The following is a 23,542-nucleotide window of genomic DNA, read 5'->3' on the forward strand; positions in this document are numbered from 1 at the left end:
ATGTAAATTACTGTTAAATTTGTATTTTTGCAGACAAAATTATTAGTTAAATGTGTAACTGACAGTAAAAAAGCAAAAGAAAGAAAAGAAGGACTTGTGATATACCAAATTAATTGTTGCATTTTTACAATTACATAAATATAAATATATTTTGTTGCATTCATTTATTGTTGTGTGTTAATAGCACTTTGTCTTTGTATGACACATAATACGTTTACAGCTGACAATTTTTGTGTTTTATCGTAAATTGTACTGAACACTTCTACTAAACTAGTTAAATCTGAGGCTGACATCTGCATGACATCAAATAGATAATAACTGAACAGAAAAATTTGAAACCAATAATAATTACACTGTTAAATAAAGAACTAAATCTTTTGCATTGAAACTAACGATTGGCCTGCATTTGGCACATTTTATTCCAAACCACCTTACATTGCATTCAAGGTTGATTGTTTTTTTCAGTGCAAGCATTCCCTGGACACCAAACCCATGAACTTTGTGTTGCTATAAACATACTCTGCTCTTTGAGCTGCCATTGTTTTATTGTAAGGCCAAAAGGAAGAGCCAACGGATTATTAATAAGGTACCCAAATCACAGCAGTTTACTCTTTGCATGTGCTAAATGATTACTCAATACTTTTACTTCAGGGGTATTACATCTCATAACACTGATAAGTATACATACAATATCCCAATTTGTAATGTATCTTGTATCTGAGAGGGAAGTTCAACATGTTCTTATAAAAAAATGTGCTGTTAAAAATACAGCCATTTTAAAATAGCGCTTTATAAGCTGTGACATAATTGCAGTGTGACAGAAGACACCAACTCACATTTTAGTGCCGATCGGTAACTGTCACTTGTAATGAGGCAGCGAGTCTATGACAAACTGTCTCTGAAGCTTTTGGCTGCAGTAGTAGCTATATGCGTATAAAACATGCCTTCAAGCAAAGTCAGCAAAAAGTTATTTATAAAGCAATTTAAAGTTTCTCACAGCTAGATGAACACTCTTAATATACTGCACATTGTAAAAAGAAATGAGGCCCAAGACAGAACTGGGCAGCACTTGTTTCCTGATATAGACAAGCTGTAATTGCCATCTAAGGTAACTACAATTCACTGGAGCCAGTGACAATTGGAAAAAAGTAAAGCAACATGGCATAATGCATAGGTTTAAATCATTCAGAAGTGAAATAAGTAGGAGTAAAAATTAAAAGTGAAAATTGCAATAACAATAATCCAAATGTTCTCGAAAGAAAGTTGGTCGGAAAAACTCTGTTTACATGCCTCAATACATCAACACAAATTACTGCTTATTTCAAGAAGGCCTCCAGTCAGGCCAAAGGAAGACGGATTATCCTTTGATCCTTGCTTCTGCCCAAGGTTACTTGCTAACACTATTTTATGCCATTTTTCCTTGCAACCATGGGCTTGGTCATTGAAGGTCCTTCTCTAAAAACCTCTAAACACATTTAAAAGAATTTACTTTAATTGAACTTCCGCACAGATCCATTCATTATCGTGTTTGTAGTAGAGGATTACGCCGCAATGAAGTTTATTTGGATGAAAGAACGCCGCATACAGATAAGAACAAGGACGGACGCTCTAATTGCCAATCCATTTGTCTCTCTTTGCAGTAATCCCAGTGCTGTTATTTTTCATCAGGTGGAATATCAATTTGTAAATGTAACACATGCACAAGTTCATTTTTCAATAACAGCACCTTGGCAGACACCCAACAAAATCTCATCTGATTGTCCAAGGGAAAAAAAAACTAAATCACTGCAGTAAAAGGACAAATCAGAGAGAAGGAAGAATATGTAAGAATACAGTATATGAGCCTATCACTACACTTCTAATTCAGTTAAACCACATGTAAAACTTACGCTCAATATGATATTTCATTACGTCAGGAGTCAGTAACACTGATGCTACCTAACGATAACCTTCACTGTATACCCGCTATGATCAGCAAAGTTATTAAGATAGATAAGTGTTTAAATACAGTCATTAGCCAACTACCGTCAGATGAGCAGCTGTTCAAGTAAAATGTTTTAAAAGGACTATGTGACCCTCGTATAATAACCTCTCATGTGAATTAATTTGCTGTACATGGAAGCGGAAGAAGAAGAAATATTTCCTAAGCAGCAAATCAGAATGATTTCTGAAGGATCATGTGACACTGAAATGAGTAAACGGAGCTCTACAACTGTATGTAAATTACATTTTAAGATTTACTTAAACAGAAATAATAATTCAAACTATTAGCTCTTGACAGCGTATAATTTAATAATCTTTTGTCAGTTTACTTTTGATTGGTATTATAAAGCATGTGTAAAGTAGACTATTTGATTATACTTTAACTCAGTAGTGTGATTTAATGTGTGCTACGTTTAAGGTTCCTGTGGTGAAAATCTACGTGGGATTACGTGTCTATCTGTTGATGTTTTTTAATTTTCTTAAAAGACAAACCATGTGCAAATTCCCAAAAAAGCACTTTTATCTGCAGAATATTCTCCTTAAAACTGCTGTGTACCAAAGTCTCAGAAACGCAGTTTGAAACAGCCCCGATTACTGCATCAACGTCACAGATATTTACCCAATCCTGTGAACGTGTGGGGCAGACCTTTTCATATCTGGTCAAAGGTTTCTCTTTATAACATGCAGTGTTGAGTAATAGCCAATCAAAGATACAGCATTTCTCGAAAGCGATGGCTAGTCAGAGGTGTTTATATTAGCTTTTTTTTTCAGTTCTGAAGTCTACTACAGCACTAACTTGATTGAAAAGTAGTGCAGATCTGCTCTGGTGCATTGAGTAGAGCCATAGACTAATTAGCATATTCACAAATCCACGTATACTCAACGAGCTAAGGGTGTAGAGATACATTTGAGCCATTTTGAGACATTTTAAATGATCAGTTTTAATCGATAAAATGATTGCCTACATGGGGAATTTTAAATGTCCTAAACAGCAACATAATAATCAGCACAAATTAACGCTAAAGTTAAGGTAACTGTATTAAAAGTGCGGTCTATAACAATGACAGCATGATTGAAATATACTGCGGCCTAAATTCAAAATATTGTTTCTCCCAAAGCCTCCTCTTCACATTCAATGTTCACACAGCTTGTCAGATTGAGGGCATGCAACACAAGCAAGCGCAACTGACATTGGAGGGCGACGGGCCTTACACTGTAAACTGGAGAGTTGATTTATCTGAGTTTTAGTATGCCTGTGGTCAAAGAGCTTTTTTGATGCTGAGGCTTTTTAGACAGGGTAGAATCTGCGTCCCAGTTTGTTCGCTCACTTCCATGGCTGCAAACTGGCAACCCAGACTGTAGAAACAGAGTAATTTTATTGCAAGAAAGCAGAACCACAGCACAAATGCCTCATTTATGAGGGGGTTTATTGTTTTTGCATCATCAGTACGGTAAGGGGCGAAACATTTCCGTTACATGCTTGTGGTATTCGGCAAATCACAGTGCACTGATTTGCAGGCCAATCAGAGCTCACCTTGCTTCTCAGAACGATGTTTAGGATGAGCTTTGTAAAAATCCATGTGTTTCTGGAGGGCGGGGCATAGAGGAGTAACAAAAATGTACAGTATGTGGAAAATAATGTGTTTTTTAACCTTAAAAACCCGTTGCATTGCATTACACCAAAAATACACACACAAAAAAAATCTAAGTGTACTCATTTTTTCACAACGGATGTCACATCGGCAGTTTAAAAAAAAAAGTGTTTTATTCTACAAGTTGCCTCTCGTGGGGGCAGTCATGTTAGGACTTAATTTGTTTGTCAACCTCCATTCTTCTTGACACTTCTATAAGCATAATTGTTATCAAGGATCTTCAATCGTCCACCTGACAGCCATAATAAACAACCACACTATCTGAAAACTTGTAAACACACGTTTATCTGTAATTCAACAGAGCGTCTTAATCTGCAAGGTGAAAGTTTTCTTTAGGACTCTCAGTGAACATAAAATATACAGCGCAAGAACATAGGAGTCCAAAAAAATTAATAATAAAAAAAAGCTCATTTATAGGGAAGAAGTCACGCTGCATTCTGTCATTTAAATACATCACTGGACTGGACTGGACTATTTCCGTGTGAATCTCTCTATAATGCTACATTTTCCAGTACATTGACTTTTATGCCTGCGTTTTTCTTAAATTTGCCTTAAGCAAATATTTAGTGAAATTCCACACATGTAAAATCCTTACTACCTGACAGATAACACTGAAACATGTGTCCACCAAAATCTGCCTGTAATAGCCCTAGGCTCTGCAAAAAGTATCAAGAAATACTCTTTTTTGTGGATTATAAGTTATATTTCTTTTTAATCGTCTGGAACATGCTGTGACGTGAGGCAATTAGTGACAATACATAAAACAGAACCATTTTTTTTCCCCTAATCAACAACAGCCCACTCATCGTAACTGTTGTACAGTATTAAAGAAAAACTGAAATGCAATGGATTCACTGAATATGATGATGGTGATTTATTTTGATGAATTTGTGGTTTAATAATTATAAATAGTTGTTTATAATGAACACTAATAGGTTTATTTTATACTTCTGTTATTTGTTCTGTTCCGTTCAGTTTTTGTGGGTTAGAGGAATTAAAATGCATGTTTAGGCCAGTGTTGTTCATTTCATCAGCTGATATTTTACATTATTTTTAAATGCAACTATACAATACAACTTTATGATAAATATGTGATTTAAATTTTTTTTTTCCTTCTTTCTTTTTTCCCCTAACAACACTGTATGAATTATATTCAGGTGCAACTTTTTTTGGGAAATGGCTCTTCCTGCCTGTCAGTGACTCAATTAAGATCACATTTTTGATCAGTTTGAATGAAAGTCATATAAAAGCGATAGCCCTACCTCTAAAAAAACACATGAGGCAGTTTCCTCCGGCCTGAGAAGTGGACAGCTCTTGGTCAGGATAAATTGCCAAGAAAAATAAAATGTCTGTAGTGAGACTAGACGGAAGTTAGCAATTATCTGAAAATGCTTACAGCACCTCTAGCTCTCAATATCCAGTTATTTAGCTAGTGGCTAGAAACCTGAAGCATTTCCTTACGTCTCCTTATGTCCCTATGGTTACCTGAGAATCGCATGGAGCCTCCTCTGGTGAAGAGGGGTGGAGCCTGAAAGGCGTAGATGACATCACTCTCTGAGATACTCGTCATATCATCTTCATCAGAGAAAGAGCGCTGGAACCCATTTGAGTTCATCTCTGTCAAAATCACCTGTGAAAGAAAGAAAAAATGTTGATTTGAGAGTAAAACACCCTTGAAACCATGAAACGGATTATTCACATGGACAAGAAACTAGTAAACAAACAAGTATTCGGGTTCTTCTCCAGCTGTTTTCCAAAAGCTGTTGTCACATCACAAATCCAGATAGTGGGATTTAGCTCTAACGCTCAGCATGACAAACTATTAGGCTCAGTGATAGATCTATTTCTATTGTTTTCTGTTTCACTCACTCACTCCATTACAATAGTTCACACCACTTTTTGGTTGTCTACCTCAAACACATAAGCACAAGTGTACACAGACACATGGGCTATATTACAAATCATATACAAAAGAATGTGGCTATATCAGAAAATGGAATGGCAATTTGCAGCATGGCTTTTTAGTATATACTGTAGTATATAATGCAGTAAAGTGAGGTTACTATGGTAGCCTTAATTTCCCCTCCCACCACAAGGGGGAGACACCCTCTACATTAGCATACCAGTGCAAGATCCCCTGCTAATACAAGGCTAATTTTTATGAATTGCTAAGTACTACCTAATCTAAGCTCTGGGAACCATGCTAAATAAAAATCTGTCGCCTGAACCCATTTTATAATATTCAGTATTGAGATCTGTCTGTAGTAAAGGCTAAGTATGTAGCCAGTAATCCCTCTTCCCTTAATCTCCTTTAAAGTTTGTGCCCCGCGCTGATATGTTTGCCCTCTCATATTGTTTGGGGCAGCTTTGAAATAGCCATAACATCCTGTAAGGCTTTCTACAGTAGGCCTATTACTGACAGAACACATTACTGTGTAGAAGATTAGCAACAATGTAAGGTCTCAATGAAATCTAAATGCATATTTTTGTTTTACACTTAAAAGTAAAAAAAGGTATCACTTAATCCACTAGTGTAGGGACCAATTCTCACTATTAACTAGTTTCTTATTAGCAGTGCCTATTATTAACATATTGGCCGATTATTAGTGCTTAAACAAATATTCCTCATTAATCATATTCTACATCAATAAACCTCCTCAGTACCTAAACTTAACAACTACCTTACTAACTATATAAACAGCAAATGAATTAGTTTCACAGTTAATGGTTTGATAATGGTGATAACTGGAACTTAAAATAAAGTGTGACCAGCTGGATAAGAACAGAACTACAGGGTTTTTCTTTTTTCCCCCTCTCAGGTAACACATTTTGTGTGTATAATTTAATTTGCACTAAATTAGTCAAGCAGATAAATTACACTTGAATTAATCGATCAATTATTCAGTTTCTGAATGTTTTGATATGGGCATTTGAAATTGATTGCATTAAATAATGTTTTTAACAAACGTTTATTACAGTGTATAACATATTTTAAATACAACTCCCTGGTCAGACATGGAATGTGAATAATCACAATAATTATAATTATTAGTAGATAGTTAAACTAAGAATAGAGATTTGAAGGAGAAGAACTATATTGCTGTACAACATCAGCGGTTATTAAATGTCAGACAATATTAATTTTTGTCATCATTAATATCATTGATAATATAATTAATGTTCTGCCATCTGCATTGACAAATGAAACTGAAATGGTTGCAAATAATCCCAAACAAACTCTTATCACTAATAATAACGTTCCTCTTGGACAAAAAAAAATAATTAATCTGGATTGTCTGAAGTACTCTTTAACCTACTGTATTAATCAAATTTTAAACCCAACAATGCACCGAATTTTACTGAGTGAATGTGTAAATAAATGTTGCAAGGCTTATAGAAGTGGCATTAAAAACGTGTATCTTGCAGAAAAAAACACCTTGAGCCCTGGCTGAGCACGTCTAGGAAGTTTTCATTAACCAACAGATGGAGTGTATTCAGAGAAGCCAGTTTAATGGTGTATGAATAGAGCATTTGTTCACTAATGCTATCTGTGAGCCTGGAAGATGTATGCAAGATGTATGCAAAAAGAATTATTCTTTGACAAAACTATGTAAGGTGTGCTTGTGCATTACAAAACGATAAAGGAGTGAGTTTGTATTGTACACAGTTAAGTTCAGGATTAGGAAAATACGACTAAAAGGAGAGAGAGGCAAAATGAGACAACAGATATCAGGTCTTACCTGGTCAGGAGAGATCTTGCCCTCCTCTGCCACCATGGTCCTGAGCATTGAGATAGACCCAAAGAGAGGCACAGCTAACCCTACTCTCAGAAAGCGCTGGCCTTCAGAGTTAAACACCAGAATCACATTCAGGGCCCTGAACAAACAAAAAACATACAAATTCAGCACAACATTAAACGCAACTGTTCAGTCATTATGTCAATTTGTAGGCTAATTGGCTATGGGTTTCTAGGCGTTTTTAATTTATGAGTAAAAATGGGAAAGTATCTTCTCACAGGCTCATAAATCTTTACTCATAAATTGAAAACTGCCATTCTAAAAACCCATTAGAAAATTCAGAGGACACCCACGGCTTAGCACTTCAACAGTTAACAATAGTACAACATTAAGACTATCATAAAGTCTATTTTTATTTCCTTTTCCAGGGCAGGGGCATGTATCTCCTCTTCTTTTCAAAATAGTTTGAAGACATTTGGTCATTAAGGTTATGAGTTTCTGGAGTTTTGGTTTTGGAATTCTTGCTTGATATTGCTTGACATTTCTTTTGTTGTTGTTGTTGTTGTTGTTCCCATTTTTATTTAATTGTATTTTTCATTATATAATGTGTCAAATGTTCTCCATAGTTAAAGAATCTAGACTACAGGTGGGTCTATTCAGGACCCGGAATCTTGTACTACTAAGCCATGCTGTTGTAATAGCTGTAGTATGCGGTTTTGCATTATCTTGCTGAAATATGCTGAAATAAAGGCCTTCCCTGAAACAGACGTCATCTAGAGGGGAGCATGTGTTGCTCTAAAACCTTTACACACACACACACACACACACACCTTTCAACATTTATAGTGCCTTCTAAAACATGCAAGCTGCCCATACTGTATACATTTATGCACCCCATAACATCAGAGATGCTGGCTTTTGAACCGAACGCTGATAACACGCTAGAAGGCCTCTCTATTCTTCAGCCCAGAAGACATCTGTGATCTGTGATTTCCAACGAGAATGTCAAATTTCAAGTCGTCTGACCAAGGCACACTTTTCCAAACAGTCAATTTTAAATGAACTTTGGCAGTGTGACTTTCTTTTATTCTGTGGAACATATTTTTACTTTGGTCTCCAATGTTATTAGACTCTCAGTGATCTTAATATTTTTTTTTATGCAACACAGGTTTGGAATGACATAAAAGGTGATGCACGATTTCTCATTTTTAAATGGACCATCCCTTTATCAATGATCAAAACCACTGTAACACACCCACTTCTTATATGCTTTGCTTATTTACCATTACTGCTTATGAAAGAATGTGTGAGAAAATCTGTAACCATTCAAAATCAGTTTTGCCCCAAGGCTACAGACTGAGTCAGTGTAGATATGTCTGTATTTGTGTGTACAGGTTGCGAAGGTACAGTAGCTTAAAAATAGCATGTCTGGACAGTAACACCGCCACATACCCACAGCTCATGAATGCACATTAGACTTGAGAGCTGATCTATTTCCAACTGTATTTGTTTGGCTGGAAATGGCCTCACACAAGCCAGCAGAGCAGCAGCTTATGGTCTCGATGCAGTGGCATTTTTCACTGCAGCTGTGGCTGTGGCTCAAAAGACTTGGATGGACTTTCAGATGTCTCTCTGCTGCATTATTGAAAGCTGTATGTGAAATGCTGAACCCAACAAAAGCACTCAGTTATACAAAACCACACTCTCACTCGAGAGAACCAGTGAGAAGACAACTGAAGCCTTTTAGATTTTATCTCTGGTGGCACGCAGAGGTGAGAGTCATGTGACGGGGCTTTATATATGTGGACTGTCAATCAGACTCAGCTTATTTTGTGTTTTTAGAGTGCAGGTTGGATGTGTTACGTCCGAGACATTCGTGTACAGTTACTTTGAAAAGAACAGTTTGCTGCATGCCAAATGTCTGTACAGGCATGAACTTAATCAAATATAATATTCATTAATGTCAATGAATGCACTAATAGAGTGAATTATCTGACAAAAATGAAGTGTCCAGATCATGTTTCATCTGAAAAATCAAAGGAAATATGAAAAAAAGCATAATAAAAAGTTAGTGACTTTATTATGGCCAGTTTTAGCTGACATTAACTCAATATTAAAACTTTAAATATTGTAGTAAATAGTTTTTATTAAAAAATATAGTCATTTAAGTTAAACACTTTTACAGTTCATTATTTGAAAACTAATACATAAGTCATAAAAGAACTTCTTTTTTTTTTTTAGAAGCCAAAGTGGCATGGTTGCTTCACAAATAATGTTTTTCTCCTCATATTTTGTTTTGTTAACAATAGGTTTAGGTTTAGGACAGGTTTAGGTATTAATAGCATAGTGCCCGGGTCATTTCAGAACAGCCACAATATGCAATAATAAACATGACTATGGCAATGTTTCATTATGTTAATCTGTATCGGATAAAACTAAAAGCATTTTAAGGGCCACTCGTTGTATATTTCAGTGTTGAAACATACACGAAAAACGCAAAACCATTTTCCATTAGGTTGATATGTTATTTTCTAAAGCAATACGCTAACTTTCTGTGAGGAACAGACCAAAGTGCTTTAATGACTTATGAGAAGTCACGAGAGAAATGGCTTGAAAGAACCGTTCTTTTTAATAAAATCATTGTAATAAACTGGTTGATCCGATTCAAAAAACTGGATTGAATGATACCGATCTAGTTTTCAAGTTTAATCTGTTTATGTCTGGCTCAAATGTTCAATCACAACAACCGCAATGACTCTCGCACTACACCACTGCTGCATTTCACTCCAGATTTCAATTCCCATCATCCATTGTACTGACCACACACACACACACACACACACACATATCTGATTGCATTCATCACACGCTCACCTGCATTTAATTTGGTTTGCCTAGCCGGTTTACCTGTTTCTGACCCTTCTCTGTATTCCTTGCTCGCAGTTGACTGAGTTATGCACGATTGGGTTATTTTCTCGTCTCACCTTTACCATATATGTATGCCATTGTGTTTGACCCTACCTGTCTTTGATCATACCTTTGAATAAAAGTAATCGAAAGCCTATCGTCTCATTTGTTCCTTTACAAAAGAAATTAAAATGGTTTCTTAAATTAAAAAAAACGTATTTAAAAGATTTGATGAGTTTCAGTCAACAACTCAATAAAGAGACTGATCTAATCATTTCTTGTATTTAGCCTCTCTTGGTAGAGGATGACCAGCGGCACTTGGGTACTGTAATCTTATTGGCTCCCTCAAGTCTTGCCCAGGAGTTCAGCTCACATGTGAGCAGTGCTGACAGAACTGTTGCTGTCTGTCCACGGCATTTGTCTAATCCAATTTGATGTCTTTCTAATAATTCATAACAATAAGTATGGCAGGTTTTAGCACTAAAACTAGCTCTCACTGACATTTACCGATGACCTTCAAATTTGGTCCCCTAAGCTTTCAGTGCGGATTTCCCTTTTCAATTTAATGAATGTGAAATCTGACAGTTAGTGATTCAGAGATAAGCGTGCTGGAAAATCTGAGTGTTTCAGACAATATTACTGCTACACGGCTTCATGATGAGCCACAGTTCTTCTATATATTTCTCTCATTCTATTATCGGTTTTTACTGACAGGTTGACAGTCTCAGAGAGATCTTGCTGACTGGCAGTTTTTGAGATTTAAGAAAATTGAAAAAGTTAAATTGAGAGAAAATTGCACTTGGTCAATCGTCATATGCAGTATTTCAGGGTGGCCAAGGACACAAACTAATTCAAGCACTCAATATCAAAAGTACACAGACACGCATTTACTGTATATACAAACGATCATCAAATGCATATAAAGACAAACAGTCCTAATAGATTTAGAAGAAATAGGGCTAGAAGACACGGTAACATACCTGGTCTGTCGCAGTGGAATTGGAAGAGAAATACACAGGAAAGGGTCAAAGGTGTTGCTCTGTTTAAGGCAATGAGGGCACGTCAGTGATGACCTGAAAAACAGAAATGATCATGAGACATTTAATTCCACCTATGAACTGCATTGTGTATCAGTGGCGCCTGCAGCTGTATGGCTATATGCACTGTGTATACCAGGAGCATTTTGAGCAGTTATTATGCATTGACTATAACTACAATGCTAATCATTTGCGATTTAATCTTTCTTTTGACTCAGTTCTCTATTTTCGATCAACTTTTTAAGGATCTGGTCCTCCCGTTGCTTTTAAAACAAACCATGAATCTTCTGGAAAGGCTGTTGGCATTTGCTGCCATTGAGACCCAAGAGCATCCGTGAGGTCATGCACTCATGTTTGGTCACGGAGGTTGATTCTGATTGACATTCCACTTCATCCTGAAAGTGTTTAGAGTTTCAGGTCTGGTCTCGGTGTAGGTCAGTCAGGTTCTTCTACACTTTATTTAGAAATAAAGATTTATTTACAAATTAATTCTTTATGAATCTCACATTGTCAGACGTAAATCTAAAAGGATACAGCCAACTTTTCTGCAATATAGGCTCTATCTTTGTATCCTTCATTATTTTTGACACAATTGACTCAGAACCGTCTTATTGTTATCTTATTGACACAGAACCATTGGATGAAGCAATCACAGCCATGCTGTGTCATGAATAAAATCAAAATCGAGGAATGGAACTAACCATTTTATGAAATTACTATACTATAATTGTATATAATCACTAGGCTTCCCTAAAACTACAATATTTTGTATTCCTCTTAAATTTTGCTGGTCAAGCTCCTTTTCTTCTGGTCTTGAATTAAAATGAAAATCCTTAAACATAATATACACACACATACACACACACACACACACACACACACACACACACAGTATATAAATATACAGTATATATTTTCAAACATATTTTCATGCAGAAATGTATTGTTTGTTTGGCGTGATGTGGACCGAAGGGAGCTTTTTCTGATCTGTCTCTGAGCACGATATAGAGCTTTCCTTCATGACTCAACAGCTGAACACTGGAAATGCATTTAAGTTCTGCAGGTGCAGAGTGTTCACCTGCAGAGCAGACGACAGCTCCCAAACCAGGAGACACACACACACACACACACACACACACACTCCCGTTTTCACAGAAACAGGAAGTTCTGGAATGCAAGGATTTCAATATCGCAGTGGGAACAAAAAAACAAGTACAGATTGAAAAATGAACGCGGAAGCAGAGAGGATGATGGGAGTGAGAAACAATGATAGAAGTGACATCTGTAAGTGGAATAAAAGAAAAAGAAAGTGAAGGAACAGCAGACGTAGAATGTGGCTGAGATTGCATCATGTTGGGGTCCAATTGTCTCTGGTGAACTCGGCAGAGCTGTCATATCAAACTCGCGGAGACCCCTTAAAATAGCAGCACACACCTACCACCGCACATACTCAACAGATGAGTTTTGCACCACATACAAATAAATTATGCACTTGTTAGTGTGAAAGAGTGTATGAGGAGTGTGAAAAGTGTAGATGAATAATGAAGAGCGGTGAAAATAACAGCGTGCGAACATTATTTCAGCAATGACAATAATTGGCTGCTCATTAACTGTGCATAATCAGCTGACAGAAATTAAATGGGTAGAATTGATTTGTGGCTTATACTTTGCCATGCAAAATCATGCCATCAACTCTCACAAAAAGAATCAAAAAAGGGCAAACTTTTCAATTTTGAATTTTAAAACTATTTGATAAATGTATCAAACGTAAATCGTTTAATCACTGTCGAGAGTTGAGTTGAGGATCTGTTGGCAAACAGCATATATTTATTAAACAAAAACAAAACGGTCTGGAACTAGTAAAAAGAGAAATGCAGTGGTGACATTAACCAACCTAACAAGAAGAACAGACAAAGAACTGATCCAAAAAGGCGGTAGAAGTACTAATCAAATAACCAACCACGAAGACAATGGAACTTCAGTGTAAGGTGAAAAAATGCTTTGGATTGGAGTTTAATATCACCTCATATTCCACTGATTCTCAAATGATTAGTTTAAAGCCGTTTCAATCTCTCTAAACACTTTCTGTGAGCCTCGTCAGCTCTGATTGGTCAGATGGCCCAGTCTGTTGTGATTGGTCTCCCGCGTACAGCAGTCGTCAGTGAAATGGTGTGTTTGTGAGCGAGGTCAAGTTGTCGGTGGCGGGCCAACATACAACATGAGCAGGAATTATTTAAATGAGTTGCTGTACATGTAGCCGACACGGAAATAGGATTCGAATGACTAACTACTCATTTAGGCTACTCGTTTATTTTGGGTTCATGCAAGTATCTGCACATAGTACGCTTAACAATTTGTCTTTTTTACTATCTTGGTATTATTACTAGCTCGGGAATGCTGGTGGATGGTGACCATGAAGTTCTGTAAATTACTGCATCAGAAAACTACACTACACCTGACTGCGGCTTTTGCTGTAACCCAGTTATAATAATAATATATAGCCAGGATATATTTTTTAAAAATAAGGAAGTCATATACACCTAGGATGGTTTGGGGTAGTTTATGCTGTTGGGTGAGCTATTTCTTCACAGCAGTGTGATGCAGTAGGTTTATTAGTGATAGATTTACTATCTGGTGTCTTCTCGTAAACTTAAACATGAAAAGATGAAACTACCGCATTGTCTACTTTTCTCTTAGAATGATGATTTTGTTTGGTTGACTTCTTTAAATGTTCAACCCTTGAGAAATGCAATAATCACAAACTATATATACATTTATTTTAAACATAACAACGTTTACCTATTGAGTATTTGTCGTATTTAAGAGTTTTGAAGATGGTTGCAAAATTGCCAACTGCCAACCTTGCCAAATACAGTGCCTCTTTTCCCATGTCATGCTTCTGGGGTTAAGCTGTAGTAAATCACAGCGCCACTAAAAGGACATCCATTGAGAAAACGGCCTTTGAACCAGTCTGGTCAAGACGTCATAAGAGTCATAAGAGTAATTGGTTTGTTAGGCTAAGGTGGAGTCAATACACCATATCTCCTTCCTCAAAGTCATTAGTGAAATTGTTCTGTAAATGGTAGGCCAGTGAATGTTCAGCTCAAAGACAAAACAATCATTTTACAAAGGATAGTCAAACCACTTTGCTCTATGACAGAGCTTTGATCTAAATACAATGAGGTTTTTAACCTTCTCTGTACATTGTAAACCCTGACTGTTCAGTTCAGATAATATAATGCATTCGTATAATCCTTTCTACTTTTTAAGATCCCTCTGTAAGGTCCTGTTTTTGTACTCTCTATAATTGCAGAAAATAGCACAGAAAAGGTAAATTGAGCTATTTGGAACCATTATTTTTTCAGTCCTATAGGTCAATTGATCTAGCCTAAATGTAGTCTACAGACTTACATTTTGTTTAATCAGTAGCTGAAAGCATAATCATTCTAGGCATAATAAATAAACGCTAGAGGCAGAGCATGTATGTACTGAAACATGTCTTTCTGTGGTGTACTACATTCAGTCCGGGTCTTCTAATGACTCTTGATAGTGCTGAACTCAATCTTTAATCCAAGGCTGCAGCTGAAATCAGGGTGAATTAGCATGCGACAAAGGATTTTTCAATAATTCTGACATAGATCTTTTCCATTCAGTGACTTCAAAGAGCTGTCAAACAAACAAATTAATGAATAAAAATAAAAGGTACAATAAAAGCAGCATAGATATGGTCGGTGTCCAACATCTGGCTTGTGGAAAGGCAGCAGAATGTTTTTTTTTAAAGTACTTTGTTGACTTTCACTTGTAATGCAACTAAATTACTTCTGCAATCAGACGAATTTGAGTTCAAGAAAGTCTGATATATATTATTCAAACCATAATAATAATAATAACAATGAAAGTTATTCATCCAAACTGGATGAGACCAAGAAATTATTAAAACGTCTCTATTTTTTTTTAATGGCAGCTCACATCTTAGCACCCAACATTTTCAGCAACACATCAGGTTGAACAGGTTTTTCCCCAAACCTCAGTGCAGGCACACATAGTTCTTTTCTAAAAAAGAGTTCTACTCAGTTTACCCATTTTTTATCACAATCCAGAGACAGCAAACTGAGACCAGCCTAAGGAAACACAGAAAACAACTCAGCTTCTAAATAAATCAACACAGGGTCCGCCAAACTCCTTGTCGATACTTTAGCAACATCTGGGGATCTTTTTGCAATATTTTCTTGCAGTCCTATATGTCAAATATGTATGGCTGGTTTCAAATAGTCTAGTTGATATGTAGTTAAAAAAATCTATATTTTTAATATTGCAACCAAACCCAGATTAATTATTGCAACTTCAATACTGTTGCTAGGAGTGAGACGGCAGATATGCATTTATGCATTTATCCACTGCAGCTGAGGCAGAACCATCATTTCTTTCCTTTATTTTTTTCAGGATAGGAACTAAGAGAGAGTGAGAACTAAATATGCAAATAATATCTTGACATTTTGGATTTTTTCTAGAATATTTACTACACATCTGTTGTGTTGTTAAATTATATCCGTAATACTCAATATAACTATATGCTATTTATTTATAATATAATTTCATATAATAATTATAATAATAATTTATAATAATTTAACATAATAAAGTATATTTTTATAATTTTATGGATGGGCAAAAAAATGTGACCACCTATTATTTACAGAGGTTAAGATGTTTACTACAAACCGTGAGTGAAATGTGTGACTTGTTAGACACTAAATGAATAAACTCATGGAATCCTGTTAAGCAGGAGAAATTGTAACCTTGACAGTTCAGTCATTTTATTTTATTTATTTACTCACTTTTCAATGTGATCAGGGCTATTTTCATGGAGACCTCTGAATAAAATACAGGTTCTAAAAGATATTTCAGATGTACACTAGACAAAAATTCTAAAATACATTCAGCTGATGCATTTTTTAAATAAAGCAGCATTACATTTTTTTGCTAAATTTTTTAATAAAACACCTCTGAATAAAAACCATTGTATATTTACATTAAAATATGTTTGGTGTTCATAAAAGCTGATAATAACTGCATGCGCTAAGCATGTCGACAGTTCAGCAGCCGAGAAGAAAAGTGCTTGAAAACCAAAAGAGAATGAAGAGGATTATCGATCGCTAAGAAGAATTGTGTCCAAACAATACACAACCGCTGATGGCAAGCTTCGGTGCTCACCTTGAAAACCATGTTTCCAGAAAAACTGACCGCAGAGAACTTCACGAAGCCAACATCTATGAAAGAACTGCAATTACACCAAGTTAAAGCACCATGATGAACTTTAACATCTGCCCTTGCCACACAAATCCCCTGACCAGAACATATCAAACCACGGGGAGTATTGGAGAGTCAATAAAACGGGAAGTTTAAACTGATTCAAGGAACCATTTTTGGTATACAAAGGTTTAAAGGCGTTCCAAATTAAAACAACTGAAAATAATAATGACCTAAGGATGCAATCTTAAACACATTAAATTCACAGCGATATTCATAATATGTAAAATATCGCAAATACTGCATAAAATGAAAGTTCAACATATTGCTCAGCTTTACTACAGCTCCAACATAGCAAACAAATGCTCTATTGCTGCAGCGGAAACTATTATTAACTGGAAAACTGTAAAGGCATCTTTATAATCAAAGTCCTTGAGGGTACTTCAGTGCTTTCAGGCTCTTTATTAAACACCTATGGAGAACAAGAGACGCTCACAGCTGCAAACGGATTCCGTATGCACACTTTAATGGCCACATCATGAACGCCGCTGAAGTGTTTTGTCTTCCCACATTTCATATCTTATCAGAAATAAACCACCACAGGCGATATCAGATTGACAGACAGATTGACTTTAATTCAAAATATCTCAGCCTTACTTCCCGTGTAAATGCGTAGATATAAATAAACATGCAATCTGTGCAATCGGAAATATTAGTCATGCGGGTTTCAAAGTTAGAGCAACCAAGACAGCTAATGGAATTACAAATTGAAGCTGTGAAATCAAGAACTCACTGAGAAGCAGAACCTTTTCTCTCATTTGAAGTAAATAGCTGAGTCCATCTTTACCTGCCTTTTTTTTTACCGGTGAGGATTTCTGGAAGTCTAAATGTGAGTGGGCATAAAGCTAGGAAAATTGGGATATTTATAAAGAGCTTTGATTCTGTAGAAAAAAACAAAACTAATTAAACCTACTCAAATAACTTTTGCTCACTTGAAAACTTAATATTCTGCATTTGCATATTGCTCAGATCTGCAAAAGCAGAAATGCTGCTGGCGAGAGGGTTTTTGTCACACCAAAAATAGGTGAATATAATGCTTGCGTAATATTCTCTATAGTAGAGTGTGTGATTTCATTGTGGATTACTTGATCATTTTCACTCGGCAGAAAGTTCCGGCGCAGATGTTTCAACAGCCCTGCAGCCTGAGAGAGACAGTGAATAGCGTGAAGCCTGCTGTTTTCTAGAGAGCTCACGCAGCGTGTGCCGGATGAGCCCATTTGTATGAGAGGAGACAAACTCTCAGCAAAACTGCGGAACAGAAGATAACCAGTCATTTTCTTCATTGATAGATGTCCTAATAATCGGCTGACGTGATTATTTAAGGAATCTGGAAGAATTACAGGCTGAAAATATCACTTATTAGTATGCATCTAATTCATTGAACTTAAAACTGAAAATTGTGTGACCTAATGCATTTCATTAAATTGCAACAGTTTGCATGAGCTGCGTTGAGCGAAGTAAAGGGATGCCACTTTCATTTGTTTGTAAAGATTAAAAAACACACACAAGAAAACTGCCCCTCTTTAAAAGGCCTATTTAAAGTAACATACTTCGATTGAATTGATTAATCACATTTGATTAAAGGCAATCTTGGAGGGCATTTGTTTTAGGCGAGTTTACACTAAAGATTCACAACACGATAAAAAATGTGGTGTAACATTGCCTCTACGCTGGGTGTGCAACAGCGTGGAGCCACTTTTTCACTCGCTCCGATCAACAGACCGGAAGTCATTTATTCCCGATGGAGAACTTGTATGGGGGCTGCATGGAGGTCAGATATGCATATGCAGAATTTTCACATTAAATCAAAACTAGTAGTGTGAGAAGAACTATCAATATTTCCCACCAAATGTTATTCTTTAAACATTTCCTCGTGTGGAAATATATACATGCACTCGAAGAGAAAGGCAGCGCTAGAACTTCAGGAAAACTTGACAAAGGTCCTGTTGTTATTTTAGTCTTTTTTATTAACAGCAGTGTATGAGATTTTTTTGTGAGTGTTTATCATATCATTTGAGAAAATATTCCCAGCATGATTTCTGACCACTCCGATCTGTTTATTGCATAACGCCCTTGCCGTAAGCTGGTTGTTACATTACAGTAGGTTAACCCTTTAGAAAACCTAAGGTCTGTTATTGAACGGGGTTTGTACTTCAGGACGTACATCTTAAGACAATAAAACATACTGTACAGGTGTTATGCAATTCCATTACCCCATCAAACACCACAGGCATATTAATCAAAGATGCCTAATCCCACACAAGTGTCTCAGCAGAATGCAAAGCTCAGGCAGAGGGATAAAGAGCAGGCTTGATCTTAAATCAAAGACTAAGGGGGGTCTGACCTGTATTGGGCTTGGAAGTGCTCCTGTACGAAACTGTGTCGAGTTCCAGGCTGCTGTGAGTTTGCTGGGCCGGGGCATGAACTCTCCTCCGATCCCACAGGACCCTGAGAGGAAAAGAAAAATAGATTTAGCCGCTTTTCACAGTGGTTTTGGGATGTACAACTACGGTTTCCATAGGGAAAACAGATTAAACATTAAAAGCGCTGGGATTGACTGCAGAAAAATGTTATAATAATACAACCAAATTTATTTAGAAAAATACGGGCCGTGAAATCATTTCTGAGACAGAAACAGCTACTGTCAAAATACACTTCTTTCATATTCATAGAAACACCATCACTATACGGTGAAAATATTGACACAAAACACACTGACATTCATAAAATTCATTTGAATTATACTTGACTTCAGACTTTTTGGCCTAGATTTCTTTGGAGTTAGTATCTAAACTTTTCATTTCTCCTCTTGTGTGTAAATTTCAGCCCTAAATTATGCTGTTCGTGTTTTTATCACTTTTGACTGCCTCTCAAGGCACTTTGTCCAAGGCATAACACCAGCAAATGCAGAGAAGTTGAAAAAAAGACAGCATGCAAAACAGTATTTCTCATTCAATTATTGGAAGTATATAAAGGACATACTAAATAAGTAAGAGAGAGAAACTGGCTGAAAGTTCAGGGGTCGTGAAAATGTAAAAATGTTGTCCTTTCAGTTTATGACTTCATCCTGTCAGCTGATTTCATCAGAACAATTATTTGGAAAGAGTAAACTGAATAATACCTTTAAAAGCTTGCTTAACAAAATCAATATATAAAAATCAACTTGGTAAAAGTCCGTAACTCCCCCTTTATATAACAGGTTTATAACTATAGAACTATTTGTATATCTATTACATTCCTGTGAACATAACATGACATTCAGTTTCGGAGAATGTCCTTTTCTTTTCAAGCTTGACAATAGGCCTTAGAAAAATAATATATCAGCCACTAGTAGTTCCGCTACAGGTCTCTACTGTTTCTCAAACAAATGCATCTTGCTTTATTTTGTTGTTTAGTTAGTTGTTTAAGTTGTTTTTAGATATTTTACACGGAAGTAACAGTTAAATTTTTTGTAACTTATATGCCCACTCACTGAAATAAAATGCTAAATTTACAGCTGAATGGTCTCAATGATCTCACGGGAGCTGGAGAATACAAACCTCCTGCACATAATCTCAATGGTATCTACTCGTTCAGCCATAAGTTCCAGTTCCACAATTATAAGTGTCCAGGTTCTGATGGTTTTCCCGGCATATTAAAAAGTGAAATGTGTTTTATGTGAAGAGAGATAATACAAAAGCTATGCTTAGCATTTTTTGATAAAACTTATTTAATTCTCTTTTTTTTAATATTGGATGAGATAAAAGTAATACTTGAAAAAATTCAATGACGGTTCAAAAAAAAAAAAATCAGAAAAACCTTAGTTTAAAATAAATAAAATAAAAATATACTGCATTCAAACTAATTTTAATGAGATTAGAAACAGACCCTTGAAATATCACACACAAAAAAAAAAAAAATCAACTGATAATTTGCTTCCTAATATTTACATTATGTGGGGATAAAAAAAGACAAGTTCGATTCAGATGGGATTAAAATGATGTCAAATACGTATTTCTAAGACAAATTTACATAACCTTCTCAGGAATTAGTCCTCCAAATGGGTCTAAGACATTCAGGGAATTATGGGGAGCAGTCAGAGAAAATGAAATTTTAGTCTGTGCGGTGGGAGGAGAAAAATGAAACAGTCAGTAACCATAATAAAAGTCATCTGATTCCTAAATGCAAATCCTGAAACTGCAGAATTAAACCTGTCCTTACATAAAATCTTACCACGGCAGAAGAGAAGGAGATGGATTCATACCTTAAAACACAAAAGAAACTAGTACCTTTCTGGAACCAAGAGGCTGAAAAGAACTAACAATGCCATATTCACATTGAGACTAAGGCACATAACAACCCTTTCCCAGTGCTGCTATAAATCAAGAGTGAAACAGGAAAGATTGTTTGTGAAAAGAACTAAATACAGTAAGAAAGAAAGAAAGAGAGTGACAGAGAGAGAGAGAGAGAGAGAGAGAGAGAGAGCGAGAGATGGAGCATAACTCTTAATCTGGCATTGGTCTCTTTCCGTATTCATATCAGATGAATTGTCAAGCTTTCAATGCACACTTGAAGAAGCACCTTCTCAAAACTGGGTCAAAAGCCACTTAGCTGGACTTTAGAACAAAGAATAGATGCCTCAGTGAACAAGACTGGCCAGCATTTCTCTCTCTCTCTCTCTCTTAAAACGCTTTAAACAAATGCAGAAATATGCTTGCTATAGCCTGATAATGTTGCTTTAGGTGCAGATAGCGAGGATCTAAAATAGCACAGACTTACTAATAGTGTAGCACAAAACCTTTACTGCTAAAGCAGAAATACCGTATAACACGCAGAAGTCAACGGATGATGTCTGGAGAACATTTCTACAAACAGTAAAATAATCGAAATATCTTTCCATGACAGCAAACACTGCAAAATTCTTTAAAATCACGATGGATAAAGACTTACTCTCTTATCGAATATATAATTAAAAGTAATGTTGAAATGTTTCCAAATTTCAGGACAGAACGCCAACATCTGCAGAGATGTATAATATAAAGATGCAGCTCATGTCAATGTATCTACTCTTTTGACTCATCACAGAACTTGGGATGAGGTCTGAATGAGTTATTGCCTTTAAAGAGATACGAGGTCAAACAGGGACCAATCCCCAGCATCAGCAAAACAATAGAAAGCGCTAGACTACACAGATACTCATGGGTATAAGATATCAGAATGTTTCTTTCAGCAGACTCCAGCCCAAGGACTCGCCCTTGCAGAGGAACTGCTGTTGTTAACAATGACTGTCCTCTGAATTATTCACTGCGGATTCACTGAGGATGTGCATAAAACAACATCAGTGTCTATTGAACATCACTGAACATCATTTCTGATTCAGGTAGGATTTGATAAGTACAAGTCTTTCATACAAAAGACAGCTGTTGTTACATTCTTTGATGGTATCGGTGTCAAGGATTCTGGAAGTAAATGTTGCTTGGTAAAAAAAAATTATTAATGTCAGCGAAGAGCTGTGAAATGGGGAAAAGGACATAAGGAAGCAGATACTGGACTCTGTGGAAAGGGGAAAGATGTGAGAAAATGGGCACAGAGAAAATAAGGAAAAGTTGTAAAGGGAGGAACTGTGAGGAAGAGATGCGATGAAGATAAGGAAGAACTGTAAAAAAGGGTGAGTGGGTAGGCTACAGGGAACTGCAGGGAGAAATAGAAGGAAGTAAAGGATGGGGATTTGTGTGAAGAGTTGTGAAAGAGAAAAGCAAAGATTGTGGGGGAGTTGGGCAGAGTTGTGGAAAGGGAAGAGCTGTAAGAAAGGGCTGTCTCTCTGAAAAGTTGTGTGAAAGTAGTAAGAAAGCTGGAGAAGAATTGCGAGGATCTAGGGTAGTGATAAAGTGAAGCAAAAGTTATGAGGAATTAAGGGCAGAGGTGTGAAGAATAAAGGGGAGAGCTTTAATGAGTTTAGGCTACGCCCATGAGGAAGTGTTAACAGAGTGTGGGCACGAGTGGGGAAAGAGAGTTATAAAGAAGAGACAAATAAACAATGAAGAATGAGCGAAGAACTAGAGTCAGAGGAAGAAAAAAAAGGGGAAGGTTAGGTAAGAGAAGCGAGAAAATGTGAGAAACGCAGTGAGGAAATTGGGAAGAGTTTGAAAACATTAAGGCCGAGACATGAGGAAGAGAGGAAGGAGGAGTGAGGAAGAGAAGGTGAGGAAGTGTTATGAGGGGGAAAAAAAATCTGTGAGGATGAGAAAGAAGAGCTTTGACGAGAAAAGGTAAGAGCTGGAAGTGAGGGAGGAGTTGTGAGGAAGTGTGGAAAAAATTGTGTGACGGGGAGCTGGGAGGAAAGAGAGGGGTTATAAAGAAGTGAAGGAAGAAGTAGGAGGAAATAAGCGGAAAGCTGTGATGAAAATTTCACCGAATCTACAAATCCTTTTTATCCACTGCATCCATCTGTCTGCCCACAGAGGACAGTATGAGTACCCTCCTGCCTGTAGAGCTGGATGTTTGTAAGGAAATCCACTGAGGTTGACAGATATCTGCTACTTGCCTTACATCTCTTTTCCTCTATATTCTTCCTGTAATAAGAAAACAGCTGATACATTTTCACAACAAGCAAATCAGAAACACATCAAGTGTTTCACCTTCTATCAGAGAAGTGTCTATATGAATCATTCATATAGACTTATTGGTCAACAAAAGAACTGTGTGTACAGCATGTGAATACCAAAGGGGCTTTGAGGCTTTGAAAAGTATAAACCCGCTTTTAAAACTTCATCCTTTGTTAGTGCTATGGGTCACCATGGGCTTTCTCCATCCTGCTTTTTCTGTCTCTCACAATAAGAACAAAGACTGACTAAACATCAGGCAGAAGTGTTTGGCACAGAACCTTGTCCCAAACACAGCTGTCAGACATACGAGTACAGTTCCATCTTTCATCTAA

At 36.5% G+C, this 23,542-nt stretch overlaps 1 protein-coding gene across 3 annotated transcripts in view; it reads right to left on the reverse strand.

The window, feature by feature from the left end:
• Positions 1–23,542, reverse strand: part of usp43a (ubiquitin specific peptidase 43a) — a 74,800-nt gene that overhangs the window by 29,109 nt on the left and 22,149 nt on the right. For all 3 annotated transcript variants that reach the window (XM_043241622.1, XM_043241620.1, XM_043241619.1), the window contains 4 exons: positions 18,971–19,074; positions 11,260–11,352; positions 7,376–7,511; positions 5,121–5,265 (listed from right to left, as the gene is read on the reverse strand). In XM_043241622.1, coding sequence (XP_043097557.1) covers positions 5,121–5,265; positions 7,376–7,511; positions 11,260–11,352; positions 18,971–19,074 — 478 coding nt within the window. The remainder of the gene's footprint in view (positions 1–5,120; positions 5,266–7,375; positions 7,512–11,259; positions 11,353–18,970; positions 19,075–23,542) is intronic.

Source organism: Puntigrus tetrazona, chromosome 6, assembly GCF_018831695.1.
Source record: "Puntigrus tetrazona isolate hp1 chromosome 6, ASM1883169v1, whole genome shotgun sequence".
NCBI lineage: Eukaryota > Metazoa > Chordata > Actinopteri > Cypriniformes > Cyprinidae > Puntigrus > Puntigrus tetrazona.